We start from the raw sequence: 15,687 nt of genomic DNA, 5'->3' as shown, positions 1-15,687 counted from the left end.
TGCCTTTGCACACCAATGAGCAATGGTCTGAGGGTACAGCAGAGACCCCCACAGAGGGGAGCAGCCCCCCAGGGTGTGGAAAACACAGTGCTGCCCCGAGTGCCACCATCTCGCTCTGGCCCCAGCACAGCCCAGGCACTGGGGCAGAGGGTGGCTGCTCCCCCCGTGCATCAAGAATGTCTCTGCTCAGCAGAAATCCTGCAGTTGTTTGTGCTCCACCTCAAGATAGGGCTGCAGGAGCCTCTCCATGGGCAGCTGAGATGCTGCAAATGCCACTGTCCCCTCCCCAGGAGGGCCCTGCGGTCCCCCAGGGCTGGAGCAAGGAACTGTGCTGAGCCAGCCAGCCACCAACTGAATCCCTGCCATAGAAACCAAATCGTGTTTTTCCAGGGTCTTTATTGGCAAGCTTATGGCTGCTTTTCCAGCGCCCCACTGTCCTGTCCCACCACGTCCCCATCTTCCTCCTCCACCACGAGGTCTGAAGGTTCCGATCCAGGGATGTGTGCTGGGAGCACCACCAAAGGCTCTGCCCTCAGAGAGGTGTTTCAGGCCAGGATGGGGTAGGTGGCCTCGGTGGCCACACCGCAGTTGTTGTCCTTCATGGCCATGAGGATGTAGCCATCGTTGCCCCAGTAGGTGGACCAGGAGTTCTTGATGAGCCAGTAGGTCTCTCCCTGCAGCACGCCATAGCCCACAGCCAGCACTGCATGGTCCAGCTGTCCTGGCTTGTTTGCTGCAGGGACAACAAGGGAAATGGTCTTGTGGGGAGGGCGGTCCTGGAGATGCTTATCATTTGTGTGATCTATGATCACAGAATTTCTCCTAACATCCCACCTGACCTTCCCATATGGGGCCGCTCACCTCCTCCAGCCCTGCCAAAGCCACTCAACAGCAAGGTGGGGGACCTGGGAGTCTTGGCATCGCCCCCAGAACCCCAATCCCCGCATGCCACCCCACTCACCGCACTTGGGCTCATAGTAGATCCCATTGGAATAGAAGGAGAAGGTCTTGTGCGAGGCATCGATGCTGACAGCCACGGGGCCGTGCTTGTAGATGGCGGTTTTGACAGCTGTGATGTTGCCCGAGGTGACGTTGACGTAACCCGTGATCTTGGCCAGCATCTCAGACTGGTTGTAGTGGCACAAGCCGTTCTGTGGCACCAGTGGGGGCTGCATCATTGGGGGCACCCACGTCCCCTCGCAAGGCTGCCCCCTGCTCTGACACAGGAGCTGATGTGGGGTTGGGGATGTGCCAGCATCCCTGCTTCAGCCCCTCCTGCCCAATGTCCCAGACAGTGCACCCAACCCCCTCGCTCTGCCCTGTCCTTGTCCCCAGGCAGCCCTGCTCCATCCCTGCACCGCGGGGATGCAACACTCCCATGGGCGGAGGAGCATCGTCCCTGTTTTGCAAGAAAAGAAATTGAGGCAGTGATGAAACCTGGCTGAGCCGCAGGGCTTGGCTTCAGCCTGCGTGGAACCATGGGGACTCTCGTGCCCTAGGGTAGTTTCCCCATCACCAGAGTCTGTGAGCATCTGATGGGGACCGTCTCCAAGCAGGGCTCACGGGGCTCCCCAACAGCAGGGGACCCAACTGGGACACAGGGCCACCCTCACCTGCCCCTTGTAGGTGCCGTAGGACTCGGTGCTGGCGATGCCGCCGTGCTTCTTGATCCACTCGTAGGCTCTCCATTCCTCACCCCCATCACACGCGTAGTTCCCAAAGCCCCAGGAGCAGTCGATGAGGACTTGTTGGGACAGCGGGGTCAGCACACCGGTCTGTGGGGGGACACGGTGTAGGGACAGGGACAGGAACCCTCCGGCCACCCCAAAGCATTGGGTCCCTGCACCCACCTTGAGGAAGAGGGCCCCCTCCATGGCGCCCGTGGTGGCGAAGCTCCAGCAGGACCCACAAACAGCCTGGTCCTTCACGGGGGTCACCGCGCCTGGGGACAGCGGGACACCGATGGGGTGTGAAGGGAAACCGAGGCAGGAGTGAGGGCTCTCCATGCTCCCAGCCAGGCCGGGTCCCTCCTTACCGTACATCCTCCAGTCCAGGCTCTCAGGCAGGATGATTCCAGCGTAGTGCTCAGCAGGGAAGGGCAGCCCATGGTTGGGGTCCCCGCTCCGGCGCCGTCCCCGCATTGCAGCCATCTCCTGGGGCGTGCGGTCAGCCAGGTGGTTCAGCGCCAGCGAGTAGGAGAGCGCGGCACGGTTCTTGGAGTGCACAAACCTGGGGATGGGGGTGGCACCTCTCAGCCCACCGTGTCCCCAGAAGGGTGGGGGTCTCCCCCGTGGGTCCCCCTGTGCCCGTTTACCTCATGTTGTGCACGAAGATGCGCTGCCGATGCTCCAGCTCCCGTGCTGAGCCGTAGTGCCGCCCAAAGCGCCGGCGGTAGTGGTGGAACACGGCGTGTGCCCATGGTCGGTGCCGCCCCACCAGATCCTCCATGGGATTTGCCAGCACTCGGTGCTCCGCCACGCTTCCCGGCAGCAGCCCACATTTCTTCGTCTCTGGGGTGCAATGAGGGGAACGCCGTCAGCCCAAGTTCTCCCCGGCACTGAGGTGGGGTCCCAGCCCCGCTCACCGTTCACTGGGACGTCAAAGACGGACGGAGGGAAGCTGTTGTCAAATTCTGTGTAGGAGATCTCGTACTTGTCGTAGTGGGAGCCCAGCAGGCTGTTGTAGCCCCGCATCTCATAGTGCACCGGGGCCACCCCACAGCTGGAGTTGGTCACCCACAGCGTGTAGACGTTCTTCTTCTGCTCCCAGCGGGTGATGTTCTGCCACACGGCGCAGTACCGGCCCTGGTAATACTCCTCCCGCAGGAACTGGGGGGATGAGGATGGGTGTTTGGGGTGCCAACCCTGCATGGACCCCAAACTCACGACTCCCTGGGCACCCAACATCTCTTTGCGTAGCCATCCTCGCTTTGGGCACCCATCATTGTTTTGGGCACCCGAAGTCGCTTTGGGCACCCAACACTGCCTTGGGCACCCATGCCAGACTCCCGGGACAGATCTGCAGCTGTGTCTCTCACGTTCCCCACACAGGATGCTGTTGGTGCTGCCCCAGAGCCTGCGGACATCAGGAGCAGAGCCGCCATGCAACGACTTGCCCAGGCCATCCCAACACGCCGGCATTTGCATGGGCTGTGGCACGTCCCAGCATTTCTCAGGATTGGGAAAGGAGTCGGGCGTCCGGCCCCAGTGCGGGTGGGGAAATGACCCTCCCTGAGCCCGTGGGTGCAGGATGTGCCGCAGCCTGCCCAGCGCCCTGCAGGGATCGGTGCATTGCACAGCGCCCATCCCCAGGGACGCTCCAGGCAGCGGTCGGCTCCAGGCTCCAGCACCTCCCACCCCTCACCTTGAAGCTATCCAAGCTGGGGAAGACGCTCTGAGCTTTGACCACGTCCTCTTTGGATCCGGGCAGCTGGAAGCATTTCCGAACGTTCACCTCCTTCTCGGTGGTCTCAGGGGTGATCTTGTAGCGCATCCCATAGGGCTTCACCCCAGCCAGCTGGTATGTGATCACCTGCCCTGCGCCGGGCAGGGGAAACTGAGGCACGGTGACCCCACCTCAGCCTTCTGCACAGGGACAGGCGCAGCACGGCACAGATGGGTGCACCCAGAGCACTTACCCCCGTAATACTGGATCCGGCTCTTGTTCCCCGTCAGGTTGTACCAGGCTTCAAAGGGCTCCTCGATTTCAGCATAGGGCAGACTGATAACCCCTGCAGGACACCCAGCTCAGCCCCGGCACCCGGCATCCCTCCCCGAGCCCTGACCTCACCGCATGCACTACAGGACGCAGAGGATGCAGTCCTGCAGCCAAAACCAGCTGCAGATCCCTGCAGTCCCCCCACCAACGCACGCAGTGAACCACCCCCATATTGGCTCAGCTCTGAGCACCCTCCTCTCCCCACACAGAGCAGGGTGCTGTGGGTCCTGGTGTGGGGCCGTTACCTCGCACGTGGTAGATGGAGCCAAAGTGTGGGTGCGGATGGGAGAGCGCATCGCCGTGCCCTGCAAGGCAGAGCAGTGGGGTGAGCGCAGTCTGTGGGGCTGCTGGAGCCGTGCTTGTAGCTTAGGGCTTGTGCAACCCCACACCAGTACACCCCACTGCCTTCCCCTTCACAACACCTTCTCCAGGATCTGCTAAGGCTCTGCTGCTGCTGCACCCAAACTCTGGGGCTCCCCACTGTGCCCTGGGCAGGCAGTGCCGCGGATGCTGGGAGCAGCAATGGAGCCAGCAGCCCTGTGAGCTGATCCAAGCACCTGGAGAGCACGGTCCCTCTCAGAGGGGCACAGACCCTTCCGCTCTCCCCTCTCCCCTCCCTTTGCTTCCGGCAGCAACCTGCCTGCCTCACTGCAAAACAGGGAACCAGCCGGAGTTACAGCAGCCTGCCTCAATGCAGCCCTGTTTTCACACTTCCCCCTTACCAAAGCACTTCACCACCCTGCAGCTCTTCTCCATTAAGGGCTTCAAATTTAGGAAACCCCACAATGCATGCAGGAAACCCCTTTGTCCCCCCCCAGCAATGAGGAGATGCCAGACCCAGCTCCCACCCATGGGTGTCCCCAAAGGGCACCGACTCACCCTGCACAGAGCTGCCGAGTGCGGCAGCCACGAGCCAGCCCAGCACACCCATCATCACAGCTCCTCACTGGGATGAGCTCGGCTTTAAGCCCAAACCTGGGCCCTCCCTATGGGAGGGAAAGAACTGAAATCATGTGGTGCATGGGACCGGCTGGCAGCGGGGTGCTGTGTGTTGGGAGAGCTGCAGGGTGCCGGCTGGGAATGGGTGGCACGGCCAAAACAAACTGGGGGACCAGAGAGCACTGGGACCCCTCTTATGGGGTGGCTTGCAGGGGTGGGGGCTGCAGGGCAGAGGGAAATGCTGGCATCCTGGACCCCACAGTTTGGGAATTGGGCTGGAGGGGGGGAAACTGAGGCACCATTCTGCAGGTGGGGTGGGAGATGCTTTTCCAGCAGCATGCAGAAGCCCCTCATCTCCCTGTGCACCTACCTGCCCCCGAGGGCTCTGAGGTCCCCACATGCTGCTGGGAACTCCCAGAGCTGCCCTGTCCCCCTGTGCTGGCTGCATTTATCCTGCATCAGAGCTCCTTCATGGGCACAGTGTTAAGGAGAGCATCTGGGGCTGCAATGTGTGTCTGCAGCCTGGAAGCTCATGGTGCTGCAGGGGACCATTGTGAGCAGTCCCCATCCTGTGGTGTCTCGTCCCCACTGGGGGCTGAGCCCCTCAGGACAGAGTGGTGCGGCCACATCCCCGTCCTGGTGGGGGCCCGTGACCCAGTGTGAGAACAGGAAGAGCTTTGGGGCTGGACTTGGTGTCACACAGGAAAGCAGCCACCCTGCAAAGGCCACCGTGAGCTGCACTGGAGGGGTGGGGGTGAAAAGGAGGGAGACAAGGGGGAGGAAGGATCTGGAGGTACAGCAAAGGGCCTCCATCCTCCAAAGCAGCCCAACTGGGATGCAGCAGCTCTGGGCTGAAGCTCCATTCCGTCCCCATGCACCATCACCCTTTGGAAGCACGGCCCCATGGCAGGAAACTGCGGCGGGGGTAAAAATACCAGCAGCCCCTCGTCCTGTCCCTGGGGTCAGAGCTGCACTCCAACCACAGAGGCTATTTATTTCTAGCTGGGGAGGTTTTGCTTTTGGCAAGCGGCCTTCCTCCAGGTCAGCTGTGGGCCCCACCGCCACCCCACTGCTCCAGGGCTCGGATCACCAAAACTCGGAGTTGCCTCTGTAAGGAGGATCCCAAACTCAGAACCCTCATGGGGAGCCTGGACTGGATGAGGGGTGAGAGCAGGGTGAGGGGGTCTGGGAGGGGTGCGGGGATCTGGATAGGATGTGGGGGTCTGGGCAGGGAGTGGGGCAGCAGGAAGGGCGCAGGGTCCCAGCAGGGTGTGGAGGCCTCAGCCGAGGTTTGTTGGATGTTGAGTTCCTCCCACCGGCACCTTCGTCCCTCAGATAAGGATCCGGTGTCGGATGCACCACCCGCAGGGGACTTTTTACCCCAGCCCGTGGCCCCGGTGTCCCCATGCCGTCCCAGAGTGTCGCAGCCCCCCCGATCCTACGCACGCCTCCTTTGGGATGGGAGCGGGAGGGCGACCTTCCCACCCGAACCCCTATAAGCATTAAACAGACCCCGAGTAGCACGGGACAGCCCGGTGCCACCACCCCGCGTCCCCCCGGACCGGCGCTGCGCTGTTATAACGAAGCATCATCTCGGAGAAGGGGGGGGGGGCGAGGGGAGGGGAGGGGAGAGGAGGGGAGGGGAAGCTCAGCGCGGCGGATAGAGCCGCTCAGAGGCACTGGGGGAACCGCACGCACCGCTCCGCCTCTCCCCGCACTGTGCCCCGCAGCGCTGTGCCCGGCCCCGGTGGAGGGGGGGGTTGGTCGGGGTGCAGCTCCGGGGGCTCCATGCGAAGAGGGCTGAAGGTAAGAAGGGAGCGCGGGGTGAGGGGAGGGCAGGTGGGGGGGCACGGCCGCCTCTTGTGTTATGGGAATGGGGGGGGTCTGTATCCTCTGGTTGTGTGTTTTAGGGGGAGGCTGTGAGCTGCCCCCCACCCAGCCGATGAGGGATGGGGGCTGTGTTGCCATTGGGTGTGCGTGTGTTCCGGGGGGGGGGGGGGGGGGGTCAGTGCTCCCGCAGTCCTGCGGTGAGGATGGAGGTGTGTGTGGGGAGGGGGGAGCAGGAGACCCCCGACTTCTGCTGCCTGCGGGGAGGGGCGGTCAGCCCCAGCTCACCCATCCGCAGTGATCGGCCGCGGGGACAACCGTGCACAGGAGGGGGCATGGGGAGCCCCCCCCCGATTTGGAGGCACCCGCTCCCCCTAGCCGCTCCCGCAGTGCTGAACCCCCCCCTCCCCAATAGCCGTGCTGGGAGCAGGGGGTGCACGCAGCCCTCACACGTGGGGTGCCCCCCCCCCCCCTCCCCTGCGCCCCCCATCCCGCGGTGTGTCCCGGGCAGGAACTGGCCGCTTCCTGCCCGCACAATTCCCTCCCCGCCCTGCTCCTCCCGGGACATTGTATTCGCAGCTCTGGCAGGGCCTTCCCCCCTCCTCTGCAGCCCCCTCGGATCCGGGAATTGCTCTTCTTCCAGCGGAAATCCTGCCCTCATTGCCAGCGGTGGGGCTGGGAGGTGGGGGCACAGCTGTGAGACGGGCATCACCTCTGGGGAGGGGGGCGAGGGGCACCCCCAGCTATGGGGCAGGGCAGGTGGTTCTGCTCAGGGCCAAAGGCTTTGGGGTGATTCGTCTCATTGCCTTCTGCCCCGGGGTATTTGTGGGGGGCAATGCAGTGCCCCACTGCTACCTGAGGAGAGCACTGGGTGAATGGGGGTCAGCAGCCTCCACAGCCCTCACAAAGGCACAGGCAGGGGAAGGGACTTCTTGGGTGGAATGCATTGCATCCAACCGTGTCCCCATTGTGCCCCACCAAATTCCCACTGGACTGTCCCCATGTCCCCATTGAGGCACCACCACGTCCCCGTTGCCACCACCCTGCTGGGATGGCTGCTCTTGGGCGATGCTCTCGTGCTGTTGCATCCTGGCTGCATCCCACCCCACCATCTCTGCTGCTGTCCCCACATCCTCTCATCCCCTCCCCTTCTTCACATCCACCTGCCCCTCTGTGCTGGTCCCACAGCTGGGATTGGGGCCGGGAGCTGTGAATCCGGCCCTGTGGGTGCTGTGTGCTGCAGGGTTGGTTCCTCTTCTCCAGGCTGGGCTGCATCACGGTGCCCAGCACCTCTGGGTTGTAGGGCCATGCAGGAGGACGTGAGAGTGTGGGGTATGGAGGTAGCGTGCAGCTTGGGGGGCTGCCACTCAGCCCTGCTGGGATCCCTGCTCTATTTCCCAACCCAAAGCCTGGGCCCGTGCCGGCCAGGAGGTTCCTTTAGAGGCTGCAGCTCCTTCCCCTTCCTCCCCTCCTCCTCCTCATTGCTGCACTCGCTGGCCTCTTCCTCCTGCCCCGGTGGAGGTGCTTGTGGGGCTGACGTGGTTCCTCCTGCTGCTGCCCACACGTTCCCAGGAGCTGAGGCCACCACGCTGTGCACCTTTGGCTCCATTCCTTCTCCCAGTGCAGCCTGTGGTCATGGCTGAACCCTGCATGGTGTCCCCAAGGCCAATGGGGTGACATGCAGGGTGACCCCGCTGTGGGTCCCCCCTGTTCAGGATGTGCCACGATCCCACAATTCTGTGATCAAACCGTGGGGCTGAGGCTGGCCCTGCACCCCATGTGCGCCCCCGCTGCTGGCGGCCGGGTGGCTGAGCAGCTTTGGGACGGCAGCCATCCAACCCCAGAAGCTCCCCGTGCCATCAGGCCCTGGAAATCGGAGCAGATGGATGGGAAGTGGTGACGATGCTGACCCGTGGTGCTGGGGGTGATGGAGGGCACGGCGCTGGCAGCACGATGGCACTGGGGCAGGTGGGGCTGCCAGGAAGGGCTCGGTGGCCATCTGCTGCAGGGCCAGGTGCCAACACGTGGCTGTGGGGCACAGGGATGAGCGCATCCCCTCCCCAAGGATGGGAGCAGGGAGCTGTTTGGGGGGCTGAGCTTTGGGGTGGGTGCGATGCTGAGGGGCAGCCCTGAGAGTGCGGGGATTTGGAGGGGTTGGTGCTTTCCTGCAAGTTTGTCTTTCGCCTCCGCTGACCCTGGAATCTGTCAGTTCAGTGCAGACGTGGAGTGAAATGGGAAGCTGCTGTGAAGGGGAGGGGGCTTCCCCATGGTGGGGGTTTGTCAGTCGAAACGCTGACCCTGTGTCTGCAGGAGGAAGCCCCAAAGAGCAGCCAAGCACTTTGGGTTTGGCAACGCTGCCCCGTCAGCAGCAGCCCCCGTCGGTTTAGGAAGTGGATGAGGAGAGCCAGCCCTGCTTCTGCTTGGTGTTCTGAAACCCTTCTGCCAAGAGAGGGAAGGGAGAATCAGATACTGCGATGGGGGAACCCCGCTCTCCACCACCAGGCTCTCCCACCCCTGCAGCAGGACCGCAGCCCCCATCCCACCATGGCACTGCCATGCTGCAGGCTGTGAGCCCCCATCCCCAACCCTGTGCACCCAGAGGAGGTGGCGCCAGTGCTGGGGACACAGCTGTCCCCACCAGGAGCTCTCCTCCTCCTCACAGATGCTGCGCGGCTCCGGATGGAGAAGCACAGCCACAACCACAGGGAGCCCTTCCTCCCGCAGCCGCCCGACCCGTGGCAGCTCTGGGGACAAAGCTGGGGGCTCTGTGTCACCCTGCCCTGCTCCCTGCGGCACCTCTGCTCGGACAGAGCTGGTCGGTTCGCTGGGGACACGACGGGATGTGGTTTCAGCGCACGCAGAAGTGCTTCAGCTCCTGCAGGGCTGTTGCAGAGACCTTGCAGCCTTTGCAGGAGGATTGCATCCTGTGCAGGGCTCCTGGAGATGCAGCAGAGCCCTTGTGGGGGTATTGCAGCCCATGTGAGGTTTTTTAGACTGTGTTGGGTTCTGTCAACCCACGCAGAGGTGTTTTAGGCCGTGGAGGGGTGTTGCAGCTCATGGAGGGGCATGGAAGTCCGTGCAGAGCGTTGCAGCCCATGCGGTGTTGTTGCAGCCCATGCAGTGGTGCTGCACAGATATTGCAGCCAGCATGGGGGTATTTCAGCCATGCAGGGTTGGGTTAGGCTATGCAGGGGCACTGCAGCCCCATGTAGGGGTATTGCAGCCCCCACACAGGGCTCTGCCCCCCACCTGATGCCTCTCCCAATGCCTGCAGGTGCCTCTCTTCCCCGAGCTGACATGGAGCAGCTGAAGTGACCCGAGGAGCTGTCACAGTGAGTGGAAACACCATGGGTGGCAGCACCAGTGGGTGCTGGGGGGACACAAAGCCCCCCACCAGGGCTGGGCAGGGGCTGGGGGACTTGGGGGGTGGCACAGCGCTGTGTCCATCTGTCCCACAGGCCGTGCCAGGATGGGCTGTGTGCACTGCAAGGAGAAGATGTCCGGCAAGGGGCAGGGGGGGAGCAGCACGGTGACCCCCGCTCACCCGCCCTCCCAGTACGACCCCGACCCCACGCAGCTCAGCGGTGCCTTCACCCACATCCCTGACTTCAACAACTTCCACGCTGCAGCCGTGCCCCCCCCTGCACCCTTCTCAGGGCCGAGCTTCTACCCCTGCAACACGCTGCAGGCACACAGCAGCATCACGGGTCAGTGGGGCGCGTGTTGGCGATGGGGGTGGGCTGCACCCATGGGTGCCGGGTGGGGTGGGCTCAGCCGTGTCTCCCCTACCCCCCATTGTGTCCCATAGGTGGGGGTGTGACGCTCTTCATTGCCCTGTATGACTACGAGGCCAGGACGGAGGATGATCTGAGCTTCCAGAAAGGGGAGAAATTCCACATCATCAACAACACGTGAGCTCCCGACGCGTGTCACGAGCTGGCCGGTCTCAGCAGACCAGGGCCAGGGGGGGGGGTTGTGGTGCTGTGTGTGGGGAAGGGATGTGCAGGGCAGGCAGGTCCGTCTGTCCATCCCTCCTCCTCACTGTCTGTCCCTCTGTCCCAGCGAGGGTGACTGGTGGGAGGCACGGTCGCTGAGCTCAGGTGCCACAGGTTACATCCCCAGCAACTACGTGGCCCCCGTGGACTCCATCCAGGCAGAGGAGTGAGTATTTGGGGCGGGGGGGTGGGCACCCCTGGCAGTGCTGCAGTGATGGCAACGTGGGGCTGCGGTGCTGGTGAGGGGACCCAAAGCACCCTTGGGTGACAGCAGCCCCTGGCAGGTGGTACTTTGGAAAGATCGGGCGCAAGGATGCAGAGCGGCAGCTCCTGTGCCACGGCAACTGCAGGGGCACCTTCCTCATCCGTGAGAGCGAGACAACAAAAGGTATGGGGACAGCAATGGGGCTGGGCCTGCGTCCCCCCTGTCCCCACTCCTGACTTCTGCCCTATGTAGGCGCCTACTCCCTCTCCATCCGGGACTGGGATGAGGCCAAGGGTGACCACGTGAAGCACTATAAGATCCGTAAGCTGGACAGCGGGGGTTACTACATCACCACCCGGGCACAGTTTGACACCATCCAGCAGCTGGTGCAGCACTACATAGGTATATGTAGGTGGGGAGGGGTGGGGGGGGGGAAGAAGGGGTGATGGGACCCCCAGCTGGTTGGCTAACTGGGTGTAACTGGAGAAGGAGGGGGACCCCCAGGTGTGCGCAGTGCTCTGTTGGGAAGGAGCACCCAACCCCTCCGGAGCAGGTAAATGGCCCCCAGGTCTGGGTGGGTGTCGGTGGGGTTGGTGGGGATGCAGGGCTGGCCCTATGGGGGGAGCATCCCACGCACGTCACAGGGGTGAGTGCAGCTCTATGGGGGTGGGGGGCGATGGCACGGATCCCCCCCCTCCTTGCTGATGCCTGCCCCATCGGTGCGCAGAGCGGGCGGCCGGGCTGTGCTGCCGCCTGGCCGTGCCGTGCCCCAAAGGGACCCCAAAGCTGGCCGACCTGTCGGTCAAAACCAAAGACGTGTGGGAGATCCCCCGCGAGTCCCTGCAGCTGCTGCAGAAGCTGGGCAACGGGCAGTTCGGGGAAGTGTGGATGGGTAGGGCCCGCGTTCCCCCCCTCGCTGTGCATGCTGCCTTCATCCCATGCCATCCCCTGCCTCCCTTCCCCCCCCCGCCCCCCTCCCTGCGCCCTGCAGAGTGCAACGATGGGTTGTGCCATCAGCTAACCCGAGCGTGCCCCGCTATGAAGCCTCAGACCCTGGGATTAGCTAAGGACGCCTGGGAGATAGAGCGGGAGTCCATCAGCCTGGACAAGAAGCTCGGCATGGGATGTTTTGGAGACGTGTGGATGGGTAAGGGGGGGCTGGGGGCAGGCAGAGCCCGGTGCCACGGCAGGTGCCCACCATAGGGGAGACCCCGGCATCACTGTGGTGTGGATGGATGGGGAATGGGGTAAGGCTGCTGTTAGCTGAGCCCGTGGGTGCCAGTGTGGAAGTGAGGAAGACTCCTTGCCCTGGGTTGGGTATGATGATATCACGGACCTTTCTTGCCCTGCCCTGATGCCCTCAAGTCGTCCCTCCATCCATCCGTGCGCCCATGCATCCATCCATCCCTCCATCCATCCGTCCATGCGCCCATGCATCCATCCATCCCTCCATCCATCCATCCATGCACCCATGCACTGCTGCACCCTTGCACCCCTCCCTCCTGGCCCCATCAGGGCCGGCTGCCCCCAAGGCTCCAGGTGACCCCGTGTCCCCAACTCAGGGACGTGGAACGGCACCACCAAGGTGGCAGTGAAGACACTGAAGCCAGGCACCATGTCCCCCGAGGCCTTCCTGGAGGAAGCTCAGATCATGAAGAGGCTGCGGCACGACAAGCTGGTGCAGCTCTACGCCGTGGTGTCAGAGGAACCCATCTACATCGTCACCGAGTTCATGAGCCAAGGTGAGGGACGACAGCACCCGCAGAGCTGCTCTCCCATGGGCATCACCCAGCATGGCTGAGGTGCGCAGGGACCTGGTCCAAGGGCTGCGTCCCTATGGGGGTGGGCATCCCCGGGGGGGCACAGCACTCCCAGCGCCACCCTCTGCCCACAGGCAGCTTGCTGGACTTCCTAAAGGATGGGGACGGTCGCTACTTGAAGCTGCCCCAGCTGGTGGACATGGCTGCACAGGTATTGGTTTGGGGTGAGCCATAGGGGCTGCACCCAGTGCAGGGGGGGGGTGTCCTCACGGCTTCCCCACCCGCAGATCGCCGCGGGCATGGCTTACATCGAGCGGATGAACTACATCCACCGGGACCTGCGTGCTGCCAACATCCTGGTGGGCGACAACCTGGTGTGCAAGATTGCCGACTTCGGCCTCGCCCGCCTCATCGAGGACAACGAGTACACGGCACGGCAGGGTGAGCCCACGGCTGGGCTGCTGCGGTGGGGGTGGCTGTCCTGCCCCCAGTGTGCTGCGTCCTGGTCACAGCCGGTGCTGGGAGCCTTGGGTGATGGGACCCATGGATGATGGGTATAGTTCAAGTGATGGGTACCCGAAGCTATGGGTACCCAAGTGATGGGTAGTTCGGTTTATAGGTACACCAAGCGACTGGGATCCTGGTTTACAGATATCCTGGGTTATGGATATCCCAAGCGTTGGGTTGTCCAAGCGTTGGGTTGTCCAAGCACTGGGTTGTCCAAATGTTGGGTTGTCCAAGCACTGGGTTGTCCAAGCGTTGGGTTGTCCAAGCGTTGGCTTGTCCAAGTGTTGGGTTGTCCAAGAATTGGGTTGTCCAAGCGTTGGGTTGCCCAAATGTTGGGTTGTCCAAGTGTTGGGTTGTCCAAGAATTGGGTTGTCCAAGTGTTGGGTTGCCCAAATGTTGGGTTGTCCAAGTGTTGGGTTGTCCAAGCACTGGGTTGTCCAAGAATTGGGTTTTCCAAATGTTGGGTTGTCCAAGTGTTGGGTACCCTGGGTTATAGGCACCCCAATTTATGGGTAGCCTAAGTTAGGAGTATCTGAGTCTGTGGGTACCTCAAGTGATTGGTATCCTGGGTTACAGGTTATGCATATACCAAGTAATGGGTTGTTCAAGTGTTGGGTTGCCCAAGTTTTGGGTACTCTGGGTTATAGGTACCTCAGTTTGTGGGTACGCCAAGTGATGGCTATCTTAAGTGATGGGTACCCCAGGTTATGGGTACCATAGGTTATGGGAACTATGGCTGCTGGGGACCCCAAGTGAGGAGTACCAAAGTGATGGGTATCCCTCGAGTGACTGGCACCCTGCGTTACTGGTGCCCTGGGTTATGGATATCCCAAGTGATGGGTTGTCCAAGTGCTGGCTACCCTGGGTTATGGGGGACCTTAAATTATGGGTACCCCAAGTGGTTGGTACCCTGGGTTATGGGTACCCCAGGTCATGGGGACCCCAAGTGATGGGTTGCCCAAGTGATGGATATCCCAGGTTATGGGGACCCCATATGAAGGGTGTACGCTGGGTTATAGGAACTATGGATGGTGGGTACCCCAGGTTATGGGTACCCTGGGCTGTGTGCACTCTGGCTGATGGATGCCCTGAGTGAAGGGTTACGTGGGTGCCGGGTATCAAGAACCTCTCAGTGCACAGCTCCCCATATGTTGGACATCCCAGTGCCGGTGCTGCAGGTGTGGGGTACCCTGGGGGGGGGGCAGGTGCCTCGTGGTGCCCAGCCAGGACTCACCTGCTTCTCATCACCCCTGCAGGTGCCAAATTCCCCATTAAGTGGACAGCCCCAGAGGCAGCCCTCTTTGGGAAGTTCACCATCAAGTCAGACGTCTGGTCCTTCGGCATCCTGCTGACGGAGCTGGTGACCAAAGGCCGGGTGCCCTACCCAGGTACGGCCCCATCCACACCCCCCCACGTGCCTCAGCTTCCCCACTGCCACTCCCCCATGGCAATGGGGTGTCCTGTGTCTCACAGGGATGAACAACAGGGAGGTGCTGGAGCAGGTGGAGCGGGGTTACCGCATGCAGTGCCCGGGTGGCTGCCCCCCATCCCTGCACGACGTGATGATGCAGTGCTGGAAGAGGGAGCCCGAGGAGCGTCCCACCTTTGAGTATCTTCAGTCCTTCCTCGAGGATTACTTCACAGCCACTGAGCCCCAGTACCAGCCCGGGGACAACCAGTGACCCCACGTTAGGAGGGCTGGGGGGGCTGATCCTCCCCTTTCTGCAGGGGGTTTGTTGCTCTCATCGCCTTCATCCCCTGTGAGTGCCTTTGAGGCTGTGCAGAGGGTGCCCTTGGGGGGCTTTGCACATGGAGTTTGGACTCAGGGGGCTGCGCCGTGCCCAGCTGTGCCCCCCTCCCCCAGCACCTCTCTCATTGCCTTCACTGCCAGCTTTGAACCTGAGAAGTGCTTTGGATGGGGGAGGAATGTGCCCCCCCCCCCCCCCTATCCAGCACACAGGTGTCCTGAGGGTGCCCCCTCCCCATCTCACCACCCAGCTCAGCTCTGTGCAGCTGCGGGGTTCAGACCCCAAATCCTGGGGAAGGTCATCTCACCCCCCCCCCTAATACTGTCTTTAATTTATAACCCCCCCCCCCCAGCAGCCATCTCCCCCTCAGAGACCCCTATATTGGGGGGAGGGGGAGAGAGAGAGAGGGGCTGCTCCTTGCCTCACCTGCTGCTTTCTTCTCTTCTCCTCAAAGCAGAACCAAAATCCTGAAAGCCATAAACTGCTGCTGCACTGAAGGAGGGACAGAAGGGGGGCTGGGGGGACCCAGGGCAGATCTGTCTCAGGGGCTGCTTATTGGGGCCCCATTGCCTTATTTGGGAACAGGGAGGAGGGGAGCGTGGGGCAGGTTCACCCCCATAGTGCCTACAGGGGCTCATCTCAACCCCCAAAATCCCTGCAGTGAGCATTAATTGAGGGGGGGGGGGGGGGTGGGGGGGGGAGCAGTGGGGGAACACGGGGCACAAAGTGAATGTGGTGGCACTGGGGGGTTTGGGGGGCCCTCCTCATGGCCAGGAGCCCCCTGCAATGGGGGCAGAGCTGTGCACTCAGGCTGTGCCCCCCCCCTCCCCCCCCCCTCAGGGATGCTGGGGGAAGGGGATGGGAAGGTTTTGTTGTTCATTTTTTTTTAAATTCAATCTGTAAATAGAGAGAAATAAAAACCTTTCTAACAAGCGTGGGGGGGGGGGGCTGGGTCCTTCTGGCCCTACCTGGGGGGGGCAGAGGGGGGG

The 15,687-nt window shown here is 62.4% G+C and overlaps 2 protein-coding genes across 4 annotated transcripts; one reads left to right on the top strand and one right to left on the bottom strand.

Moving 5' to 3' along the window:
- Positions 1-386: 386 nt before the first annotated feature.
- On the bottom strand, positions 387-4,690 carry LOC125703929 (digestive cysteine proteinase 1-like). Its single transcript, XM_048969077.1, has 11 exons — positions 4,597-4,690; positions 3,963-4,022; positions 3,638-3,730; positions 3,364-3,536; positions 2,585-2,828; positions 2,315-2,510; positions 2,036-2,229; positions 1,851-1,942; positions 1,614-1,775; positions 962-1,151; positions 387-733 (listed from the first exon to the last, which is right to left on the bottom strand). The coding sequence occupies exons 1-11, from the start codon at positions 4,649-4,651 to the stop codon at positions 546-548; spliced, it is 1,647 nt and encodes a 548-aa protein (XP_048825034.1). The 5' UTR covers positions 4,652-4,690; the 3' UTR covers positions 387-545.
- A 1,112-nt stretch (positions 4,691-5,802) lies between these two features.
- Positions 5,803-15,358, top strand: FGR (FGR proto-oncogene, Src family tyrosine kinase). 3 transcript variants are annotated; one of them, XM_048969081.1, is made up of 13 exons: positions 5,803-5,820; positions 9,758-9,815; positions 9,942-10,190; positions 10,292-10,394; positions 10,546-10,644; positions 10,763-10,866; positions 10,936-11,085; positions 11,411-11,575; positions 12,246-12,425; positions 12,578-12,654; positions 12,731-12,884; positions 14,207-14,338; positions 14,424-15,358. In XM_048969081.1, the coding sequence occupies exons 3-13, from the start codon at positions 9,953-9,955 to the stop codon at positions 14,630-14,632; spliced, it is 1,611 nt and encodes a 536-aa protein (XP_048825038.1). In that variant the 5' UTR covers positions 5,803-5,820; positions 9,758-9,815; positions 9,942-9,952; the 3' UTR covers positions 14,633-15,358. The 3 variants fall into 3 exon arrangements, with proteins under 3 accessions (XP_048825038.1, XP_048825037.1, XP_048825039.1); XM_048969080.1 differs by lacking the exon at positions 5,803-5,820 and adding an exon at positions 6,332-6,462; XM_048969082.1 differs by lacking the exons at positions 5,803-5,820; positions 11,411-11,575 and adding an exon at positions 11,675-11,830 and having other exon boundaries at positions 7,206-9,815.
- Positions 15,359-15,687: the final 329 nt, after the last annotated feature.

Source organism: Lagopus muta, chromosome 23 (genome assembly GCF_023343835.1).
Source record: "Lagopus muta isolate bLagMut1 chromosome 23, bLagMut1 primary, whole genome shotgun sequence".
In the NCBI taxonomy this organism is placed as follows: Eukaryota; Metazoa; Chordata; class Aves; order Galliformes; family Phasianidae; genus Lagopus; species Lagopus muta.
Note: the sequence above shows the minus strand (reverse complement) of the source record. Positions and strands in the feature narration are given on the sequence as shown.

Bases quoted from the DNA above. Each gene is read 5' to 3' on its own strand.
- LOC125703929 (XM_048969077.1), bottom strand. From the start codon at position 4,651: ATGATGGGTGTGCTGGGCTGGCTCGTGGCTGCCGCACTCGGCAGCTCT. The intron at 1,776-1,850 runs GTGGGTGCAGGG...GTCCCCCCACAG, and splicing joins AGGGGGCCCTCTTCCTCAAG to ACCGGTGTGCTGACCCCGCT. The intron at 1,152-1,613 runs GTGAGGGTGGCC...CTGGTGCCACAG, and splicing joins ACGGCACCTACAAGGGGCAG to AACGGCTTGTGCCACTACAA.
- FGR (XM_048969081.1), top strand. From the start codon at position 9,953: ATGGGCTGTGTGCACTGCAAGGAGAAGATGTCCGGCAAGGGGCAGGGG. The intron at 11,086-11,410 runs GTATATGTAGGT...ATCGGTGCGCAG, and splicing joins GCTGGTGCAGCACTACATAG to AGCGGGCGGCCGGGCTGTGC. The intron at 12,655-12,730 runs GTATTGGTTTGG...CCCCACCCGCAG, and splicing joins TGGTGGACATGGCTGCACAG to ATCGCCGCGGGCATGGCTTA.